At 43.5% G+C, this 18,521-nt stretch overlaps 1 protein-coding gene across 1 annotated transcript in view; it reads left to right on the forward strand.

Moving 5' to 3' along the window:
- Positions 1-4,252: 4,252 nt before the first annotated feature.
- The window catches only part of APOB (apolipoprotein B), a 47,532-nt gene continuing 33,263 nt past the window's right edge, over positions 4,253-18,521 (forward strand). Inside the window, exons 1-10 of the mRNA XM_028722339.2 lie at positions 4,253-4,374; positions 6,238-6,273; positions 10,999-11,114; positions 11,714-11,859; positions 13,145-13,298; positions 13,486-13,641; positions 14,394-14,518; positions 15,134-15,216; positions 16,031-16,253; positions 17,596-17,823. Coding sequence (XP_028578172.2) covers positions 4,320-4,374; positions 6,238-6,273; positions 10,999-11,114; positions 11,714-11,859; positions 13,145-13,298; positions 13,486-13,641; positions 14,394-14,518; positions 15,134-15,216; positions 16,031-16,253; positions 17,596-17,823 — 1,322 coding nt within the window. The 5' untranslated portion in view covers positions 4,253-4,319. The remainder of the gene's footprint in view (positions 4,375-6,237; positions 6,274-10,998; positions 11,115-11,713; positions 11,860-13,144; positions 13,299-13,485; positions 13,642-14,393; positions 14,519-15,133; positions 15,217-16,030; positions 16,254-17,595; positions 17,824-18,521) is intronic.

Raw genomic sequence — 18,521 nt, forward strand, 5'->3', positions numbered from 1 at the left:
AGGATAGAGATTAATTTTGGATGGTGTTCTAAGTTGTTGTTTTTTATTTTTAAAAAATTGTCAGTTGAAGCCAAATCATACAACTACTGCTTAGTAATACTAAATTAAAGTAATTAAAGGTAAAAGACCCCTGGACGGTTAAGTCCAGTCAGAGGCGACTATGGGGTTGTGGCACTCATCTTTCTTTTAGGCTGAGGGAGCCGGTGTTTGTCCACAGACAGCTTTCCGGGTCATGTGGCCAGCATGACTAAACCGCTTCTGGCAGAATGGAACACGCATGGAAACGCCGTTTACTTTCCTGCCTCAGCGGTACCTATTTATCTACTTGCACTGGTGTGCTTTCGAACTGCTAGGTTGGCAGGAGCTGGGACAGAGTAACAGGAGCTCACCCCATTGTGGGGATTCGAATTGCTGACCTTCTGATCGGCAAGCCCAAGAGGCTCAGTGGTTTAGACCACAGTGCCACCCACATCCCAAATCAATTATGAGTTCAGTGATACACACACACACACACTAGTACAGAGGTCGGCAAACTACAGTCCGCAGGCCGGATATGGCCCATGGGGGTCGTTAAACCGGCCCCCAGCCCTTGCCGCCCGCTCGGTCAGTCCCCACACGGAGCTAAACTGGTGGGGGAAGAACAGCTTTTGGAACCATGGGGGGGGGGGGTGTCTGCAGCTTCCTATTGGCTGCAGGAGCTTCCTGAAGCCAATAGGAAGCCGTGGCTGTGTCCCAGCAGTCAGTCTCCACGCAGAGCATCCAGCACGGTGCACCAGTTTAGCTCCACGCGGGGACTGACCGAGCAGGCAGAAATGGCTTCCTGTCTTCCGGGATGCAGCCATAGCTTCCTATTGCCTGCAGGAAGCTCCTGCAGCCAATAGGAAGCCACAGACGCCTCCCCCCCCCATGGCTCTGAAAGCCAGCGGGGAAAGAGCGGCGGGTGTGTGCATATGCGCATGGGTGCGCACGCTCCTACAAGCGTGCAAGCGATCCGGCCCGCTGGTGGAAAAGTTTGCCTACCCCGGCACTAGTAGGTGAGTTTAAGGTTGCAGACTTGGGATATGTGCCAAGTTCATTTCCTCCCGTCCGCTGCATTTCAAGCCACATTTGCACAGTATACATCACAGAGGAGGCGGAGATGTCTTCGCCCAATATGCATGGCCTTTGTGGTTTCCTTGCCCCTGCAGCCACCAATACCCCACACCTTTTCATGAAGCTGCCATCTGTGTATGCGCAACCATCTGCACGTGTGTGACAGCTGTCTCAAATGTATGAACTGTTCTTCAGTACAACATGAACACAGCGTAAGTTTGCTAGTCAGATTGAAGCTGCTTTGAAAAACAATGCATCAATCAGCAGCGTTTGCCAAGACACTGTAGGATCAATACGGATTGTGGCTAACATCGTATGAATGTGGCTTCAAAACCCAGAAGTGAAACTGCACTGGATGTGGAGTAAGTGGTAACATGAACAAACACTTAGAAAAGGAAGGGTAAACTGGAGTGGAACAAACGATTAAAGACACACACACACACACACACACACACACACACACACACACTATCTGCTTGTCTAAAATGAAACCCAGCTCTGAGCTCTAATGTGTGCATTTGCAAGTAACATGTACAGTCATACCTCGGGTTGAATGCGCTTCGGGATGAGCATGTTCGAGTTGTGCTCCGCGGCAACCCAGAAGTTACGGAGCACATTACTTCCGGGTTTTGCCACTTGCGCATGCACAGACGCTCAAAATGATGACACACGCATGCGCAGAAGCAGCGAAAAGCGGCGTGCATGTGCGCAGATGTGACATCGCTGGTTACGTTTGCTTCTAGATGCGAACGGGGCTCTGGAACGGATCCCGTTCGCATCTAGAGGTACCACTGTAGTTAGCTGCTGAAGTTTCTCCCTTTTCTTTGAAAATACAACCACTTGCAAATTAGGTTAGCTGAACACAAAGTTGCCTTTATAAGTCAAGCATTACGATCAAATTTTAAAATAAACAAAGCTTACTGCTCCACAATTGTGGATAGGTTTTTATTAAGACTTCAGGAATGAGTTTGAAAATCTGGTATTGTATTTTAAATGTTCTAAGTATGTGCTGAATTCTTTTAAAAACTGAAACTGTACCAAACAGTACATCAATCTCTCTTCCACACACACATTTTATATTTTGCTTTCTTCATGTTCTCAAAGTATAATGGAGCATTCATATAGAGAAGAGAGAGCTGGAAAGAGATTAATAATATATATGCTCACAATCTGCTTTTCTTCAAAAATAAGGCTTTGAGCTACCTACAATAAACCAAAGCAAAAATGAAATCACAACAAAGGCCCAACACTGTAAAGGTAAAGGGACCCCTGACCATTAGGTCCAGTCGCGGACGACTCTGGGGTTGCAGCGCTCATCTTGCTTTATTGGCCAAGGGAGCCGGCGTACAGCTTCCGGGTCATGTGGCCAGCATGACTAAGCCACTTCTGAAGAACCAGAGCAGCGCATGGAAACACTGTTTACCTTCCCGCCGGAGCGGTACCTATTTATCTACTTGCACTTTGACGTGCTTTCAAACTGCTAGGTTGGCAGGAGCAGGGACGGAGCAATGGGAGCTCACCCCATCGCGGGGAATCGAACCGCTGACCTTCTCATAAGCAAGTCCTAGGCTCTGTGGTTTAACCCACAGTACCCACACTGTAGTGTATGGTAAACATACAATAAAGCAGAATAAATATAACTAAAATGACATGAAAACATTCTCATGTAGCAGCATTAAGGGATAACTAACGATGAATTAGTTAATAGGGACGCGGTTAATAGGAACCAGTGTTCCCCAACCTTGGATCTCCAGCTGTTTTTGGACTACAACTCCCATCATCCCTCGCTAGGAAGACCAGTGGTCAAGGATGATGGGAATTGTAGTCCAAAAACAGCTGGAGGCCCAAGGTTGGGGAACACTGGTCTAAACCACTGAGCCTAGGGCTTTTCCTTAGGCTGTCCCTACTTTCACTGGATAATTGTTGCAGGGTATGGAGTTATCCGACCCCCGAGCCGTCTGAAGGCAATTCTGTATAGGGAATGTTTTAAAAAATGTTTAACATTTTTATTATGTTTTTATATATGTTGGAAGCTGCTGGGGCAACCCAATAAGATGTGTGGGATATAAATAGTAAAATTATCATTATGGAATGGGACGTCCCTATTTTCACTGGAGAAATGTTGGAGGGTATGAACTTCCTTGAATTCTGTTGAGCCCTGATGATCTCAACTACAATTCTAAAGCCTTGGCCCAAACAATCTACATTGGCCTAAGGATACCTACACCTGTGGTCGTTTGTATACCAGTTAGGGATAGACATGCTTAGCCCTCTAATATTAATCCCAGCCAGTTCAGAGTTATAGTAGGTGAGGATAATAATAATTTAATAATTATTATATTATTTATATGCCACCCAGACACTCTGGGTGGCTCCCAACCAAATGTTAAAAACACATTAAAACATCAAACATTAAAAAACTTCCCTATACATGGCTGCCTTCAGATGTTTCCTAAAAGTCAAGGATCCTAATTCCTCAAATGTAGTTCTCCACTCAGTTAAGTGGGAAAGGCATAGCTATCAACCTTCACTTTTTTGTGTGGGAAATTCCCTTATTCCAGCACCGTTTCCCGCTGCTATCCCGGATTGTTAGATATCCCATAGACTCAGTGGCGTAGCGTGGGGGGTGCAGGGGGGGCGGGCCGCACCGGGCGCAACATCTGGGGTTAGGGCAAATCCACAGGTTAGGGGGCGCAAATCCACGGGTTAGGGGGCGCAAATTACTTGCCTTGCCCCGGGTGCTGACAACCCACACTACGCCACTGCATAGACTATCCCCGGAACAGGTGAGGCTGCTGGTCCCTTATTTTCAAATCTGAAAGTTGACAGCTATAGGGGAAAGTCCTTTGGGATGCCTAACGCTCTCATATTGTCTGTAAAATATACCCAACATTGTATGCAGAAGATACCCAGGTAAACGGGTGCATTTGTATGATGGCATATGAATGAACCAGGAAGCTCAGGGGACTGTTTTGCCCTTTCATGCCTTTTGCACACTTCTGCTGCCTGAAGCAGCCCAGATGAGCCTCCCACAGCTCTTGCGGAGAGGATCCAGGACTCTAACCTTTGGACCTTTTGTAATTTGCTCTGAACTTCTAAACCGTTTGGCTCAGCTGCTTTCCCACGGACTATTTAAAGGCAGGTCCAAGTGGGGACGCTCAGACTCTCTTTTGACGCTGGACTGGGAGAAGAAGGAGAGGAGAGGGCAGAGCAGCCACAGGGTCAAGATGGGACCCCCACAGCTCTGGCTGCTTCTGCTGCTCAGCAGTGCTGCCTTGGCACGTAAGTAGCTTCTGCCATTTAGCGTGGAGGTGGAGCGGAAAGGTCTTCCCTTTTGAAGACAGTCCCTAGATATTGCATTTAATAGAGAAGTGGTGAATAGACTGCAATGGCCCGTTGCTCCCATAAGGGATGGTTATCTATTGATGAGACTGTGGATCTATGAAAATCTGATCTAGACATGCCCACTCTGCCGGTACATGCCTGGTTCATTCCACATACCAGTCACTCTGTGTTTTCTGCTTACTTAGCTTTTTACCCCTTTAAGGAGGAGGTTGAGCTTTTGTCAGCTGCGGTGTGACAAGTTAGATGGCATTTGGTGACAGAAATACATGTCTGTTGAAAGTTTCCTTCGTGTCTTCATTAGAGTGCATTCTGCTGTTGTTGTTTTTAAACCAGAGTCTCCAATGTGGCTTATGACATTTATCAAAAAAAGTAAATGGAAAGGAATATGTGTTGGACCATAATAAAAAGCCCGTAATTAATTGGAAAATACCTTTATTTGAAACAACCAAATAGTGAATGAGCTTTCCAAGTTCTACAGTTTAAGAATTAAACCAGCGGTGTAACTCACTGTGTAGAGCATTTGATGAAATATGAAGCTACAATCTTGTCCCAAGGACACACCCTGAGGCAACAGTCCTATGCACACTTTCTGAGAAGAGTATGCCCCCTTTGGACCTTTCAGGACCTGTTCCAGAATTAAACATGCATGGGACTGGGCCATCAGGCTGTTGCAATCCTAAACACATTTACCAAGGTGCAAGACCCACTAGGATCAGAATAAACACAGAAAGACTTGGGCTTCAGTCCTAACAAAGGTATTGCCCAACCGTTGCTTTTGGAGAGCTTTCCCCTTGAATGAACTAACACTGCTACCTTTGCTTTTTAAAGCCCCATTTAAGTCAGTGGCTTCAAACAAATGGAACTGGGTTCAGGACTGCAGGCTGGCATCCTGATCCCAAACACATTTTTTCCAGATGAAACCTCTGTGGATTTCAGTTGACCTCAAAGTAAGGCTACGGTCCTATGACCAATCACCTGGGAATTTTGAACACACACAATGTACTCAGTGGGGCTTACTTCTGAGTAGGATTGCTCTGTCAGCATGCTTCAGACTGGGATGTAAAGTTGCTTCAGTAGTCCCATTGTTTGGAGAAAAACAGTGATGTTCTTGCCTCTGGGTTCAGTTTCCCTTTCTGCTTGGTGGACCTGAATTCTTCAGAAAGTGGGACTGCATCTAATACCTTTGCATTCTTCTTCACTCACTAAAGAAAATAGCACTTTAGCAGGATCAGGTTCTCCACTGGGTTTGGATGCTCAGTGTAACTCAATGCTTTCTCTGGATCAACAATGTGGATTCATCAGCAATTTGATATGCATGTTACACTACACAAATGGATCTTTTCAACATTTCAGACAGAGAAGCATATGGCAAATCACATACTCATTCTCATAGCAAAACAGCCTTTGGAAAGGAAGCATATTTTAGCAGCACTTACCCTTTCAAAGCAGACAGTTGTCTAAGCAGCCTGAGGCAGAATGTATATTCTGATGGAGAACAGTTATTGACGAGGACAATTTGCAATAAATTCATTTACCAGCCATGCTGCTCTTGAAGGTCTGTATTTTCCAGACTGAAGCATTATCCCTCACCAGCACAATAAATTGTCTACTTGTTAGCAAAGACAAAAATCAGAGTCAACGCAGCTTTATCATTAAATCCACAAACTGCTTGAGTGAACCTTTCTGCTCAAGTGGGTCAGCAGCAATAAAAGGCATGTTTATAAGGTGACTGTACTGTATTTTGTTCCTCTGGTATATAATTGGAACTGAAGTTGTCCTTTGTTTTAATTTATTTTACAGAAGATGGGCCTGAAAATTCAAATCCAGGCTGTTCAAGTAAGCAATTTTTATCTGGTCTTTTATGCTCTTCTTCTCTTCCTGGTTTCTTAAAACTTCTGCCCAATGAATTCTTGGGTTTGGGTTTCATATGATGCAAACAAATTGGCTAGAAAGGGATGATAGCAGGGGCTACTAACCATTCACTCCCCGAAGCAGTATTTCTAGCTTCAATTGATCCTGGGGTTTGGGGGTCAGGAAGTGGGGAAGATGACAAATATAGACAAAATGCATAAATGTGTGTGATGTACTTCAAAAATTGTAAAGATCGACATCCTATCCGAAACAGGAAATGGGGGTCAATAGAGATGATCGAATCAGGCGGTTATTGGGTGGTGGTTTTTTTTAATTTTGATTATGTATTGTGTGGTTTTATATTCTGATTGTATTCTGTGAAACACCCTGAGAGCTGTGGGTATATAAATTCAATAAAATCAATCAATATTTTTTTCTTTGCTGGCTCTTATACCTGCCAAATATGTTGTGAAACGGGTTTGTGTGCATGGAGGGGGGATTACATGCATGCCTATATGCCTACCTGATCCCTTCCTCTAAAACAGCAGTCACCAGCATGGTGCTTGCAGGCACACATATGATCTCAGAGGCTTCCTGTGACTCTTCAATGCCTCCTTCCACTGCTGAAGTTAGCTTGAAAGAAGCACTTTTCCGTAGCCTACAGAACAGGTTGTTCTGTGTTCTTGGTTGTGGCGAGTGTGTGGTATACCTACATCAGTTTCTCTGCTTTGCAAACGGACCCATGGGACCCCTGCTGTAAAACATGACCCCAAAATGATACCATTATATTATGGGATCCTTACTTGTGCAAAACTCTTTTGCACTTAGAAACTGTAAAGGAGAAACGTAGTTTCCAACATGGTTGTGAAAGGCAGCAGTTTTGGTTCTTTTAATCATGGGTTCCCTTTGTCTTGCCTTGCTTCTTGTCAGCCGACTTTTCATTTCTTTATGGTGGAGTGGGGGTTACAGGCGTGGATCTGAGAAATTATGTCTATATTATCCAAGATATACAAATGACGCTAGTGACTAGCTAGTGTTACCTCAAATATCAGAAAGTACCAAAGTGTCTTGGTGAATGTCTGAAATGTGATGTGTTTTTGACATTCATATGCAAATTCCATCAATCTCAGACAACTTTTCTGAATGCCTGAAAACTCAGTGAATGTTGGCAGTCAGTAGCCTTCCTTTGACTGTCACCATTGGCTTGCAAATGTCCCAAATCACAGACACTCCTTAAAATGTATATTGTGTTTGCTGAAAAATAAAACATTGGAGTGGGTAGCCTGAAAATGACAGGGTCAAGGGATCAGGAAGTATTTATGAGCAACCTTTGTAAAGTACTTTGTTTGTCCTGAACTCCTTGGCTAGATACTTGATGTTCATTTTGAGGGTCAAAGTATCTGATGAGTTGGTGTTTTTCTCGCTGCCCCTTGATAAGCTCTGCTTTCCTAATATGGTATTTTAGCACCGTCTGCAGAGACTCATGACTTAGGCTTCAATCATAACCCCACTTACCTGGATGTAGGCCCCATGGAATCCAGTAGGCCCTACCAGGGTGAACTTTGGTAATCTTTCATAATATGGAGCCCTATGCTAGGCCAAAAATTGACGCCCCCAAATAGATCTTCTCAGTTATGGATCTTCACAATTTTGTGTCCTCTGGGCTTAGTGCCCTGTGCGGGAAAGCTGTCCGCACTCCCTAAATCTGGTGCCGGGACAAACTTCTGGATAGACCTAGTTAGGATTGCTGCCAAACTTACTTTTTCCAACCCAGCTTAGAGAACTGTTACGCATTTTGCAGCATTTCTCAGTTTTATCTTGTTTTGTGTATATACCTTCATAAAAACAAAGTTTTTACAGGTGTTGTATCTAAATTTAATAGTACATAGGAATTAGTAAAGTAAATACTAATTCTCTCCTGGATAGCTCAGTGATATAGTGAGCATAGGAAAAAGTTGTCTTGGGTGGCGATCAACTATGTTTTACTCAGAGTAAGCCCACTGACATTAATGGACATGACTAAGTTAGGTCCATTGATTTTAATAGGTTTACTCCTAGTAAAATTTAGCTGAGCTTGTGTAAAATGTAGGGCTCATTTGGATCTTGTTTTGTGCTGTGCTTCCCAGTGTTTTTGAGCAGGTTTTGGGGGGTTTTTGGTCTTGGTTCTTTCCCCCAGGACAGCTCACATATTACCACTGAATTGGAGCAAACTCCAATCTGCAGAAACCTAATTGCCGTTTGCTCCAATTCAGTGGCAATACCCGGGTTTTCCCAGGGAAGGTGCTGGGATAAAAACCCCCACAAATACTCAGACATGGAGATTTGAAACTCAGACTTTGGCACAAAAGGCAGTCTGGATGAGCCAGTTGAGCAAGATCTAGTGTCATCCTAGAGGAGTAAGTGGACCTCTATGGGACTAGATATGGTTAAATGTCAGTTTGGTGGCTGAAACGCTAATAGTTGATTGGTTTCACTTAGTCATCCATATGTACCAAGTGGTTTGTTGGCGGAGGCCTGGAACCAGAGATCCTCTTACTTAACAGCGGGCTGCAGAGTAATTGCAATGAGCAAAAATCTGTGCAGATGAACAAACGGTTGGAGCTGGTAGCACCAATTGCTTGAGAAAGGGACTGTCTGGAATGAGTTTCCCCCAAGAATTCAGCTGCACTTTTAGAACTCAGTGTGCTGGCCATCTTTTCAATATTGTGTTCATGTAGCAAAAGTCCAGTGCTCACAGGTCTGGGTGCAGTAGGTATCCTATTTTCCACCCATCCCTTGGGATCCACACCTCAGGACCTGTGTTCATGTGAGAGCACATTCAGGACTCCAGTTAACATGCAGGTGTTTGTATCTCTCTTGCTTGAAAATACTGCTTCTGTTTTGTATTACGCCAGCATGTTAACGAATTTAAACAACACACCAGCAAATTCAAAAAGTTCAATGGGGGGGGGGGGAATCCAGTTACATTTATTCACTCTGAAGGGATACCTTCATTTTGCTGTCCTTGTCTCCTTATAATCATAGTGAAATGGTGTTGAATTTTGTCAGGTTTCCATTTCTCAACTGACAGGGAAAGAAAGGTGCTCTGAAAGTTGTGAAGAGCACAGAACAGTGGTTTGAAATCTATTTGTGGACGATGTGATATATGCTGTCTGTGGTGTTGAGGGCGTACGGATGAGACAGTCCAAAACCAGTCCACACCTTACACAAAGGTTGTTCTGTGCCACCTACTACAGTGGTACCTTGGTTCTCAAATTTAGTCTGTTCCAGAAGTCTGTTCCAAAACCAAGGCTTGCTTTCCCAGAGAAAGTAATGCAAAACAGATTAATCTGTCCCAGACTTTAAAAACAACAACCCCTAAAACAGCAATTTAACATGGGTTTTACTAACTAACGAGACCATTGATCCATAAAATGAAAGCAATAATCAATGTACTGTACTATAAAGTAAATAAGACAGTATTGTAGGTGATAAAAATTTAAATTATTATTTTTTCTTACCTGCACTGATGACAGTCATTGTTTGGATGGGGGGCTTTTATCCATTTCTGCAGTCACACAATCAATCAATCAATCAATCAATCAGTAGCTGAACTGGGTTCCACACAGCCACAAAAACAAATTAACCGAAAAAGCCTGAAAAACAAAACCACAAATTAAATAACAAAAACAAAAGCGCCAAACTTAATCCATTCCGGAAGTCCCTTTGACTTCCAAAATGTTTGAAACCCAAGGCACAGCTTCTGATAAGTGCAGGTGCCCTGGAAACAATAGCCGACAGCCGCATCGGATGTTCGGCTTCCCAAAAACATTTGAAAACCAAAACACTTACTTCCGGGTTTTCGGTGTTTGAGAACCAAGGTGTTTGAGAACCAAGGTGTTTGAGAACCAAGGTACCACTGTATCTATATAATGCAGTTGTTCAAAAATAATAAAAAAAAAATGGGGATGTGCAATAGATTTCAATCACAGAACACAAATTGGTTGCAGCATTCCAAAGCGTGATTCACTTTATAAACTGGCACAAGCAGCAAAAAGGACTGCATTTATGAAGCTTAATTGTTATTGCTTGCAGTTTCTCTAAGGAGATTGGAGATGATATACATAGATCTTCCATTTTATCACAACGATCCTGTGAGGTAGTTTAGGTAAAGGGGTGTTCACCGGTCCAAGGTTAGCCAGTGGGTTTCAAAGCTGCATAGGATTTGAACCAGTGTCTCTCCAGTACTAATCCGACACAGCAACCACAACACTACACTTGACTATCTTTTAGTCTAATCCACCTCAGAAGGTTGTTGTGAGATTAAAGGAGACAAGAAAGGTTAAGTAGGTCACACAGTGACAGTTCTATGGAAATTCTTATAATACTAATACTATTGATACCTTGCTTGTTAAATTTGTCATTTCTCTGCCATATACTCCAGTTTCTGAACAATCCATCAATTAATTAAAACACTTTCACATCACTCCTAAAAGTTGATTGCATTTTACCACACCACCCAGAGCCATTTAACTAACAAATACCAAAGTGTGATACAAATAGATAGTTTCCTATATCCAGCACTGATAGTTTATTGCCATTTCCTCATTCAAGTTTCTGACTGCAGTCAAAGGAACTTTGAGTGTGAAAGAGAATACCACAGTGTTTTTACACCTACGTAGATGTATGCAAAAATTAATAAAAATCTACTTCCTCATGTATGCCTTATAGGAGACACAACCAGATTTAAGCACTTGAGGCAATATGTCTATAACTATGAAGCGGACACAGCAAGCGGCGTAACAGGAACGGCAGATTCACACACTGGCTCCAAAATTCAGTGTAAGGTAAGAAGGAAGAAGGAACAATGCCAATTAGAAATATTTAAGAAAGACACATGAATAATCACAAGGGTCTCTGTGGCAAAGTACATACAAATAGTACTGTGGTGAGTGGAGAGTTAGTATTTGGAGGTGAAGCCAATTGCTCCCCAAAATCTGCTTGGGAAGATGGCTGGCTGCAGTTATTGACTCTAGGCCTCGACTGCGTTTTTAGACAAAAACAAGCAGGTTATGTTCTTTGGTAACAAGCTTTACTTATTGGTAGAAGCCTGAGAATACTTCTGAATCTTTATTACATCAATCTCAATTATTTATTTTCTTGACCCCAGGCCCTTGAATATCTAGCCCCTAACACCAGCCTCTCTCATTTCCACCATCTGGGAATGACAAGGTTGCCCATTTGAATTGGATTCTAAACCATTCCTGCTTATTTGCTAGTTTGTTTGCCCCGAGCCATCTGCATCATTTCTGCTGACCCTGCATAGCCATTCACCCGAAACTAAGCGAACATTATCACTGGTTAATAAGAATCCCTCAACCTGCAGTTAATTTACTTGGTTGCAGAAAATCTCGTGTCGGCTTATATCGCACTCTTTCTGTTTCAGGTTGAGCTGGAAGTCCCACAACTATGCAATTTCATCCTCAGGACAAGCCACTGCTCCCTCCGGGAAGTGTCTGGAATTGACCCTGAGGGAAGGCCTATACTGAAGAAGTCAAGGAACTTGGATAAGTTTGCTGCTGACATGTCCCAGTAAGAAAAACTGTCTTAAATGATATTTAATGAGCCCTAAGAACACATTAGGGACACGGGTGGCGCTGTGGGTAAAAGCCTCAGCGCCTAGGGCTTGCCGATCGAAAGGTCGGTGGTTCGAATCCCCGCGGCGGGTGCACTCCCGTTGTTCGGTCCCAGCGCCTGCCAACCTAGCAGTTCGAAAGCACCCCCGGGTGCAAGTAGATAAATAGGGACAGCTTACTAGCGGGAAGGTAAACGGCGTTTCCGTGTGTGGCTCTGGCTTGCCAGAGCAGCGATGTCACGCTGGCCACGTGACCTGGAAGTGTCTCCGGACAGCGCTGGCCCTCGGCCTCTTAAGTGAGATGGGCGCACAACTCCAGAGTCTGTCAAGACTGGCCCGTACGGGCAGGGGTACCTTTACCTTTACCTTTTAAGAACACATTAAATGATATTTAATGAGCCCTAAGACGCGGGTGGTGCTGTGGGTTAAACCACAGAGCCTAGGACTTGCCGATCGGAAGGCTGGCAGTTCAAATCCCCGTGACTGGGTGAGTTCCCATTGCTCGGTCCCTGCTCCTACCAACCTAGCAGTTCGAAAGCACGTCAAAGTGCAAGTAGATAAATAGGTACTGCTCCGGCGGGAAGGTAAACGGCGTTTCCGTGCACTGCTCTGGTTCACCAGAAGCAGCTTAGTCATGCTGGCCACATGACCTGGAATCTGTATGCCGGCTCCCTCGGCCAATAAAGCGAGATGAGCACCACAACCCCAGAGTCAGCCCCGACTGGACCTAACGGTCAGGGATCCCTTTACCTTTAAAAACACATAAGTAGAGTCCTGGTGATAATGGCCAAAGGCCTATCTTCTCCAACTTCCTGTTTTCATGGTGGCCAACAAGATGCCTGGAGGAAGTCCACAAGCTAGACATGAGCATGTCAGCCCTCTATCTACTTGTTAGCCTAACAAGTATTATTCAGAGGCCATAGTTCTTGTAATTTCTGCCATCTGTCGAGAATGATAGCAGCTACACAGAGCAGTGGTGTCTCCAAGATGCAACTAGAGGGTGAATTGTTAATTTTAAAACACAAGATACTGGAGCAAATCTAAATGCTCACCTCTTAGTTGTCTCTTTAGGATTTTTGAAATCATATTTTGGACACAAACACAGAGCTGTCAGGAAGGGAGTGGAAATGGAATGGAGTAGAATAGAGTGTCCTAAAGTGCACCCACAATTGTAAAGAATATTGACAAGCTGGAACATCTGCATTTCTTCCCCTAAATGTTGTTTTTATTTGTTTTGCACAGGTATGCGCTGAAGTTCAGTGTTCAAGATGGGAAGAATTTCCAGCTGTACCCTGAGGACAATGAACCTATGCACATACTCAACATCAAGAGAGGAATCATCTCAGCTCTCATGGTGCCCATGGAGACAGACGCCAATTCCCAAACACTCTCTATGGTAAGTTGCATAGTCATCCATCACTTTATTTTCCTTTCATCTATGTAGTGAAACCTAGCTGAATGGCCAAGACGAAAGGACCTTCTCCAAATGGAAAAGCCAACCTTGGATCATCAGGGAAGTCTCTCAGTTAGGCTTCAAATGATGTTGGAGACGCAAACAATAGTGTATATTTTCTTCTCCTTAGGATACTGTATATGGAAAATGTGACAGCGACATTGAAATAAGAAGCAGGAAAGGCAGCAACGCGGCAGACATTGCAGTCAGAAGGAACCTGAAATCCTGTGAAAACTTCAGCCCCATCAGAAATTATGTCAGCCCACTTGCCCTCGTTAAAGGCTTGGTAAGGAGCATGAAATGAGAATTAGACTAGCCTGTATTTCTGATACTACCAGCCTCCGGATATTATTATCATCACAGGCAAAGCTTGACTTCCATCTTATCAATATACTGGAAACCAGTCTTTCCCAACCTAGAGTGGTAAAACAATTTTATTATATGACCAAGATTCACAATGCGAGAAGCATGTTTGTAAGTTACCAATAACTCTCCCTCAGGCTGGATATTAAATTAAAAAGAAAAGAAGGAAAGTATTTTTATGATGTTAAATCCACTCTGTAGGTTGCTTCATTCTTAGGTAGGAGAAATGGCCCTCACCCAAATAATGAGGTGAGCCTAAGCCTTATGCAGAAAAACACAGGTTAAACTGAGGCATAATGGGTTGGGGGCAAGGCGGAGAAGAAATAGAGGCCCTCCATTCGGAAAAAGAAAATCCAACCATTAGATGATTCCGCCTCTGGAATTAGATTGTGTATGTTTCATTGACACCTGGCCATTTGTAAAGTGTTAACTTATTACAATGTACATTTAATTGCTTGGCTAGCATGATCCTGCCATGCAATGAGGAGCATTTTTACCTGATCAGAGACGCACCTGATCAGAAATACAGGGAAGCAGATAAGTGGCCAGTCCCCCTTGCCACACTTAGCAGGCCAATATAGGTGACAGTACAGCTGGGGGCAAAAAATGGCTGCAGTGCAATTTGTTTTGTTAGGGCGAACAGTAAGTTAACTCTGCCACCACTGTGTTTTGCAGAATACGCCAATGTCCACCCTGATAAGCAGCAAACAGCACTGTGAGTACACCATCGATGCAACGAAGAAGCACGTAGCTGAGGCAACCTGCACAGAAGAGCACTTGTTCCTACCTTCATCGTACAAGTAGGTTGCATGTCATGTCTCTCTTGACCTCTTTCAGAATGCATGACAATAGTCTAGCCTGGGTGTAATCAAGGCAAGGTCCACTCTCTCTAGGTAGGGTTGCAGCATGCATTTAAATGTGTTTAAATTCTATTCTGGTTGGGAATAAGGACTGGGGATAAAAGCCAAAGGTGTACTGGGAGAAAACTGGGTAATCTTGTCCATTGCTTGCCTTAGTATCTGGGACTTGCCACTGCCTGTAAGAAGATACTGAGTCAGCTAGATTGTTTGTCTGCCCCAATAAGGGTGTTTATAGTGGCAGGATGCTCCCAGGCTCTCCTTGTGTCATAATAATGAGATTGCAAATGCTACGTAAGCATTTAAAGGGGCAACGGACCCTAAAAACCCTACAAGGACAGCCTCATGCAGTGGATTATGTATAACTTCTGGCTAAATAGGAATGGCAAAGGAGCCGTATGAATGAATTAAAGGGAGTGTACTGTGGGCCCTCCTCCCATACATACATACATACATACATACATACATAGGCTGTGGTTGAAACACGCATATTGTATACAACTTTGCATTTTGACTGTTCATTTGAAAATGTTTCTTTCCCCCCTTATTGCCCACTAGACAACAGTATGGCATGATGTCCAAAGTCAAACAGTTTCTGAAACTTGAAAACACCGTCCAAACCAACAACAGAGACATAGATGGTAAGGCTTTAAGAAATCGCTCTCGGATTGATCTGTTTCCTACAGGGCTTATGTAATGCAAGGAATTTTAAGTGTTCAAACTCACAAATGTAGAGAAAGGCTAAGCACCGGCTACATGCAATTTCCCAATATATAAAGAAAAAAGGAGAAACCTATGGCATTATTTTTTTGAGGGTGTCCCAGAGATGCAAACATACAGCATCCTTCTGATAACCTGCATTTCTTGGGATATGATTTACAAACTGTTCAAAAAACTGTTCAAATATACTTCCCCCCTCCAAAAAAACAAAAAACAAAACCAGAAGCCTTTTTGCTGGGGTTGATAGGAGATGAAATAAAAAAAGCAGATCAGAGATTATTCATGTATGCTACAACTGCTGCCAGAATCTTAGTAGCCCCAAAATGGAAAACTCAGGAAATACCAACATTAATGGAGTGGAAGACAAAAATGGTTGAATATGTGGAATTCGCAAAACTGACCCACAGAATCCGTAACCAAGAGGAAACACAGTTCAGAAGTGAATGGAGTAAATTTGTGGAGTATATACGTAATAATTGCAGAAGTTTAAAGACTGTAGTAGGATTAAAATAAATCTTATGACATGGACAGGAGGATGTTAAGAATCTGTGGAAAAAGGAAAGATCAATATGAAAACCTCTGAAGAGATGGAGGGAAGTCCGTGCTCTATAGAGAGTTGAAAAATAAGTGTACATAAGATTGTAGAACATTAGTGTATTTATTTTGTTTTGTTTGTGTTAAAGAAAACTCAATGAAAAGCGTTTTTTAAAAAAGATAACATGCATTTCTTTATAGTCCATGGCCTGGTAAAGAGAGGCTTGTCCTCGGAGAGTGTGGAGGCCAAATCCCACAGGCATGGTGATGCTGTTCTGAGAGTCCTTCAAGAACTGCAGAAACTGTCCATCTCCCAGCAGAACCAAAAAAGAGCCAGTCTCTTCTACAGATTTGTGACCGGACTGAGAGGCTTACACAATGCTACCCTGGGTCCTCTGGTGCCAAAGATGATGGAAACTTCCAGGTATTTTATCAACAGGAACTGAGTAAATATGGAAGAAGTCACAGTGAAAGCAGCTCACTGGTTGTTTGGTCAAAATGTTTGTTGCAATAGTCCACTGTTCAGGTGTTGCAATGGGAAGACAGAAGTCGAGAGTATGCACCATGGAAAAGTGTGGGAGAAAGAATATTGGCCAACATGGTTTTGCAGAGGTCCCAAGGACAACAATTAAACATTTACCTTCCATCCGATAGTCTAATTTACTCATTGTCCTATTCGTTGGCAAAATCTATTCGTTAGCAGCTATACACCCATGATCCAGAACGAAACCTTTCTTCTCGGTATCAAAATTCAAGAGGCCACTGAGTTCATGACAGAGGTGAAAATAAAACCAGGGACTTTCTGATTTGGGTCAGATACCACTTATAAAGCATCTTTAATATATTCTCCTTAATCAAATAGCAAGCTGAAAAAAGTATCATTCTATTCCATAACTTCTCCTAAGCCGAGAATTTAATATTATGTCCAATATCTTGATGCCCAGTGTATAATCACAGCCTTAGCTAGCTCATCTTTAGTTTCCCATTCTAACAAGATTTTATATACTTTAGATTTTTTTTTGTTATTCCCCAATATGGTTTCTTTTTTCAAATTCAGACCCACCCCCCCTTTGATACATCCTCTCTCTTTGTCCATCCCAAAAATCTCATTCATTTGAAAACACTGAAACCGATCTGTAACTATTTTTCCCCTTTTAAAAGTCTTATAATTAAATTAAAAGTCTTCGAATTCAAGGAGATCTTTGGATGTTCCCCAATTCCCTCCCCCCATGTTTAATTTTTTAACTGCCTCCATTGGGAATAGCCAACATGGGGGGTCTTCCTTTCTCAAAGTTCTTTATATCTTGCCCAAACATTATAGAGGCTCTTCCTGATCACATGATTGAAGACTCCCTTGTTCACTTTAGTCTTATCATAGTACAGGTAGCTATGCCATCCAAAAGCTCTGCTGTATCTTTCTAAGTACAAAATTCCTGCATCTTTCAATTCTACCCAGTCCTTCACCCATCCCAAACATGCTGCCTCCACCAAACCCCATTTCCATTAGGCTGGGGAGGGTTGGTTGGAGTCAAAGTGTCACACAACATCTGCTGTGTTATGATAATTTAGTACGTGTACACACATGGCCATTATTTTTCATTTATCGGCACATTTCTTTAGAGTGGTGGGTACATATAAAAGTTAACAGGAGCAGAAGTATGAGAAATAACAATAAATGGCTGTGTATGGATGACGTAACGATGGTGCCATGATGGTGTCAAATCCTTTACGTCAGGTTTGAAATTTGTTGGTTTGTTTCCCTTCAGTTCGATCACAATACAGGCTCTGACTCAGTGTGGAACCCCAGAGTGCTTTGGTGCGATCCTCCAAGTCCTGCGGACAGGCAACGTCGATTCACTTGTACTGGATGCTGTCACATACAGCCTGGCGCTGCTGCCTTCACCCTGCACGAAAAGGATACGGGAGATCCTCAACACGGCCCAGTATCGCCCAAGCCGAGCTTCTTTTTATGCCTTGAGTCACGCCGTCAACAGGTATGTGGCAGCTGGGTGCGTTTTTGACTTGAAATTGAATTTTTAAGGAATATAATGCGGTTGCAGCATTGTCTAAAAGACCTTTAGCCAACTAGCTGGTTGGTAAATGTAAAGGTACCCCTGACCATTAGGTTCAGTCGCGGACAACTCTGGGGTTGCGTGCTCATCTCGCTCTATAGACCGAGGGAGCTGGCATTTGTCCACAGACAGCTTCCAGGTCATGTGGCCAGCATAACTAAGCCGCTTCTAGTGAACCGGAGAAGTGCACAGAAATGCTGCTTGCCTTCCCACTGAAGGGGTACCTATTTATCTACTTGCACTTTGACGTGCTTTTGAACTGCTAGGTGGGCAGGAGCAGGGACTGAGCAATGGGAGCTCACCCCATCATGGGGATTCAAACCGCCGACCTTCTGATCGGAAAGCCCTAGGCTCTGTGGTTTAACCCACAGCGTCACCCACATCCCTACTAGCTGGTTGACAGCAGTGCTATTGTCAGGGAACCTGCTGAGGAGGGCTGCACTGAGGGGGAATTGTGGGAGCCTCCCCCTCCCCCTGCTCCTGCTCTGGATCCTGAATCTTCCCAGGAGCAGGAGGACAGTATAGATTTGGAACAGTGGTTTGCAGAGGGACATAGTTCAGAAGGCAGAAGCTGGGAAACAGCTAGGAGAAGACGCACTGGGAGAGAGAGAGTTAACAGA

The sequence above is a fragment of the Podarcis muralis genome, chromosome 3 (genome assembly GCF_964188315.1).
Source record: "Podarcis muralis chromosome 3, rPodMur119.hap1.1, whole genome shotgun sequence".
Lineage (NCBI taxonomy): Eukaryota > Metazoa > Chordata > Lepidosauria > Squamata > Lacertidae > Podarcis > Podarcis muralis.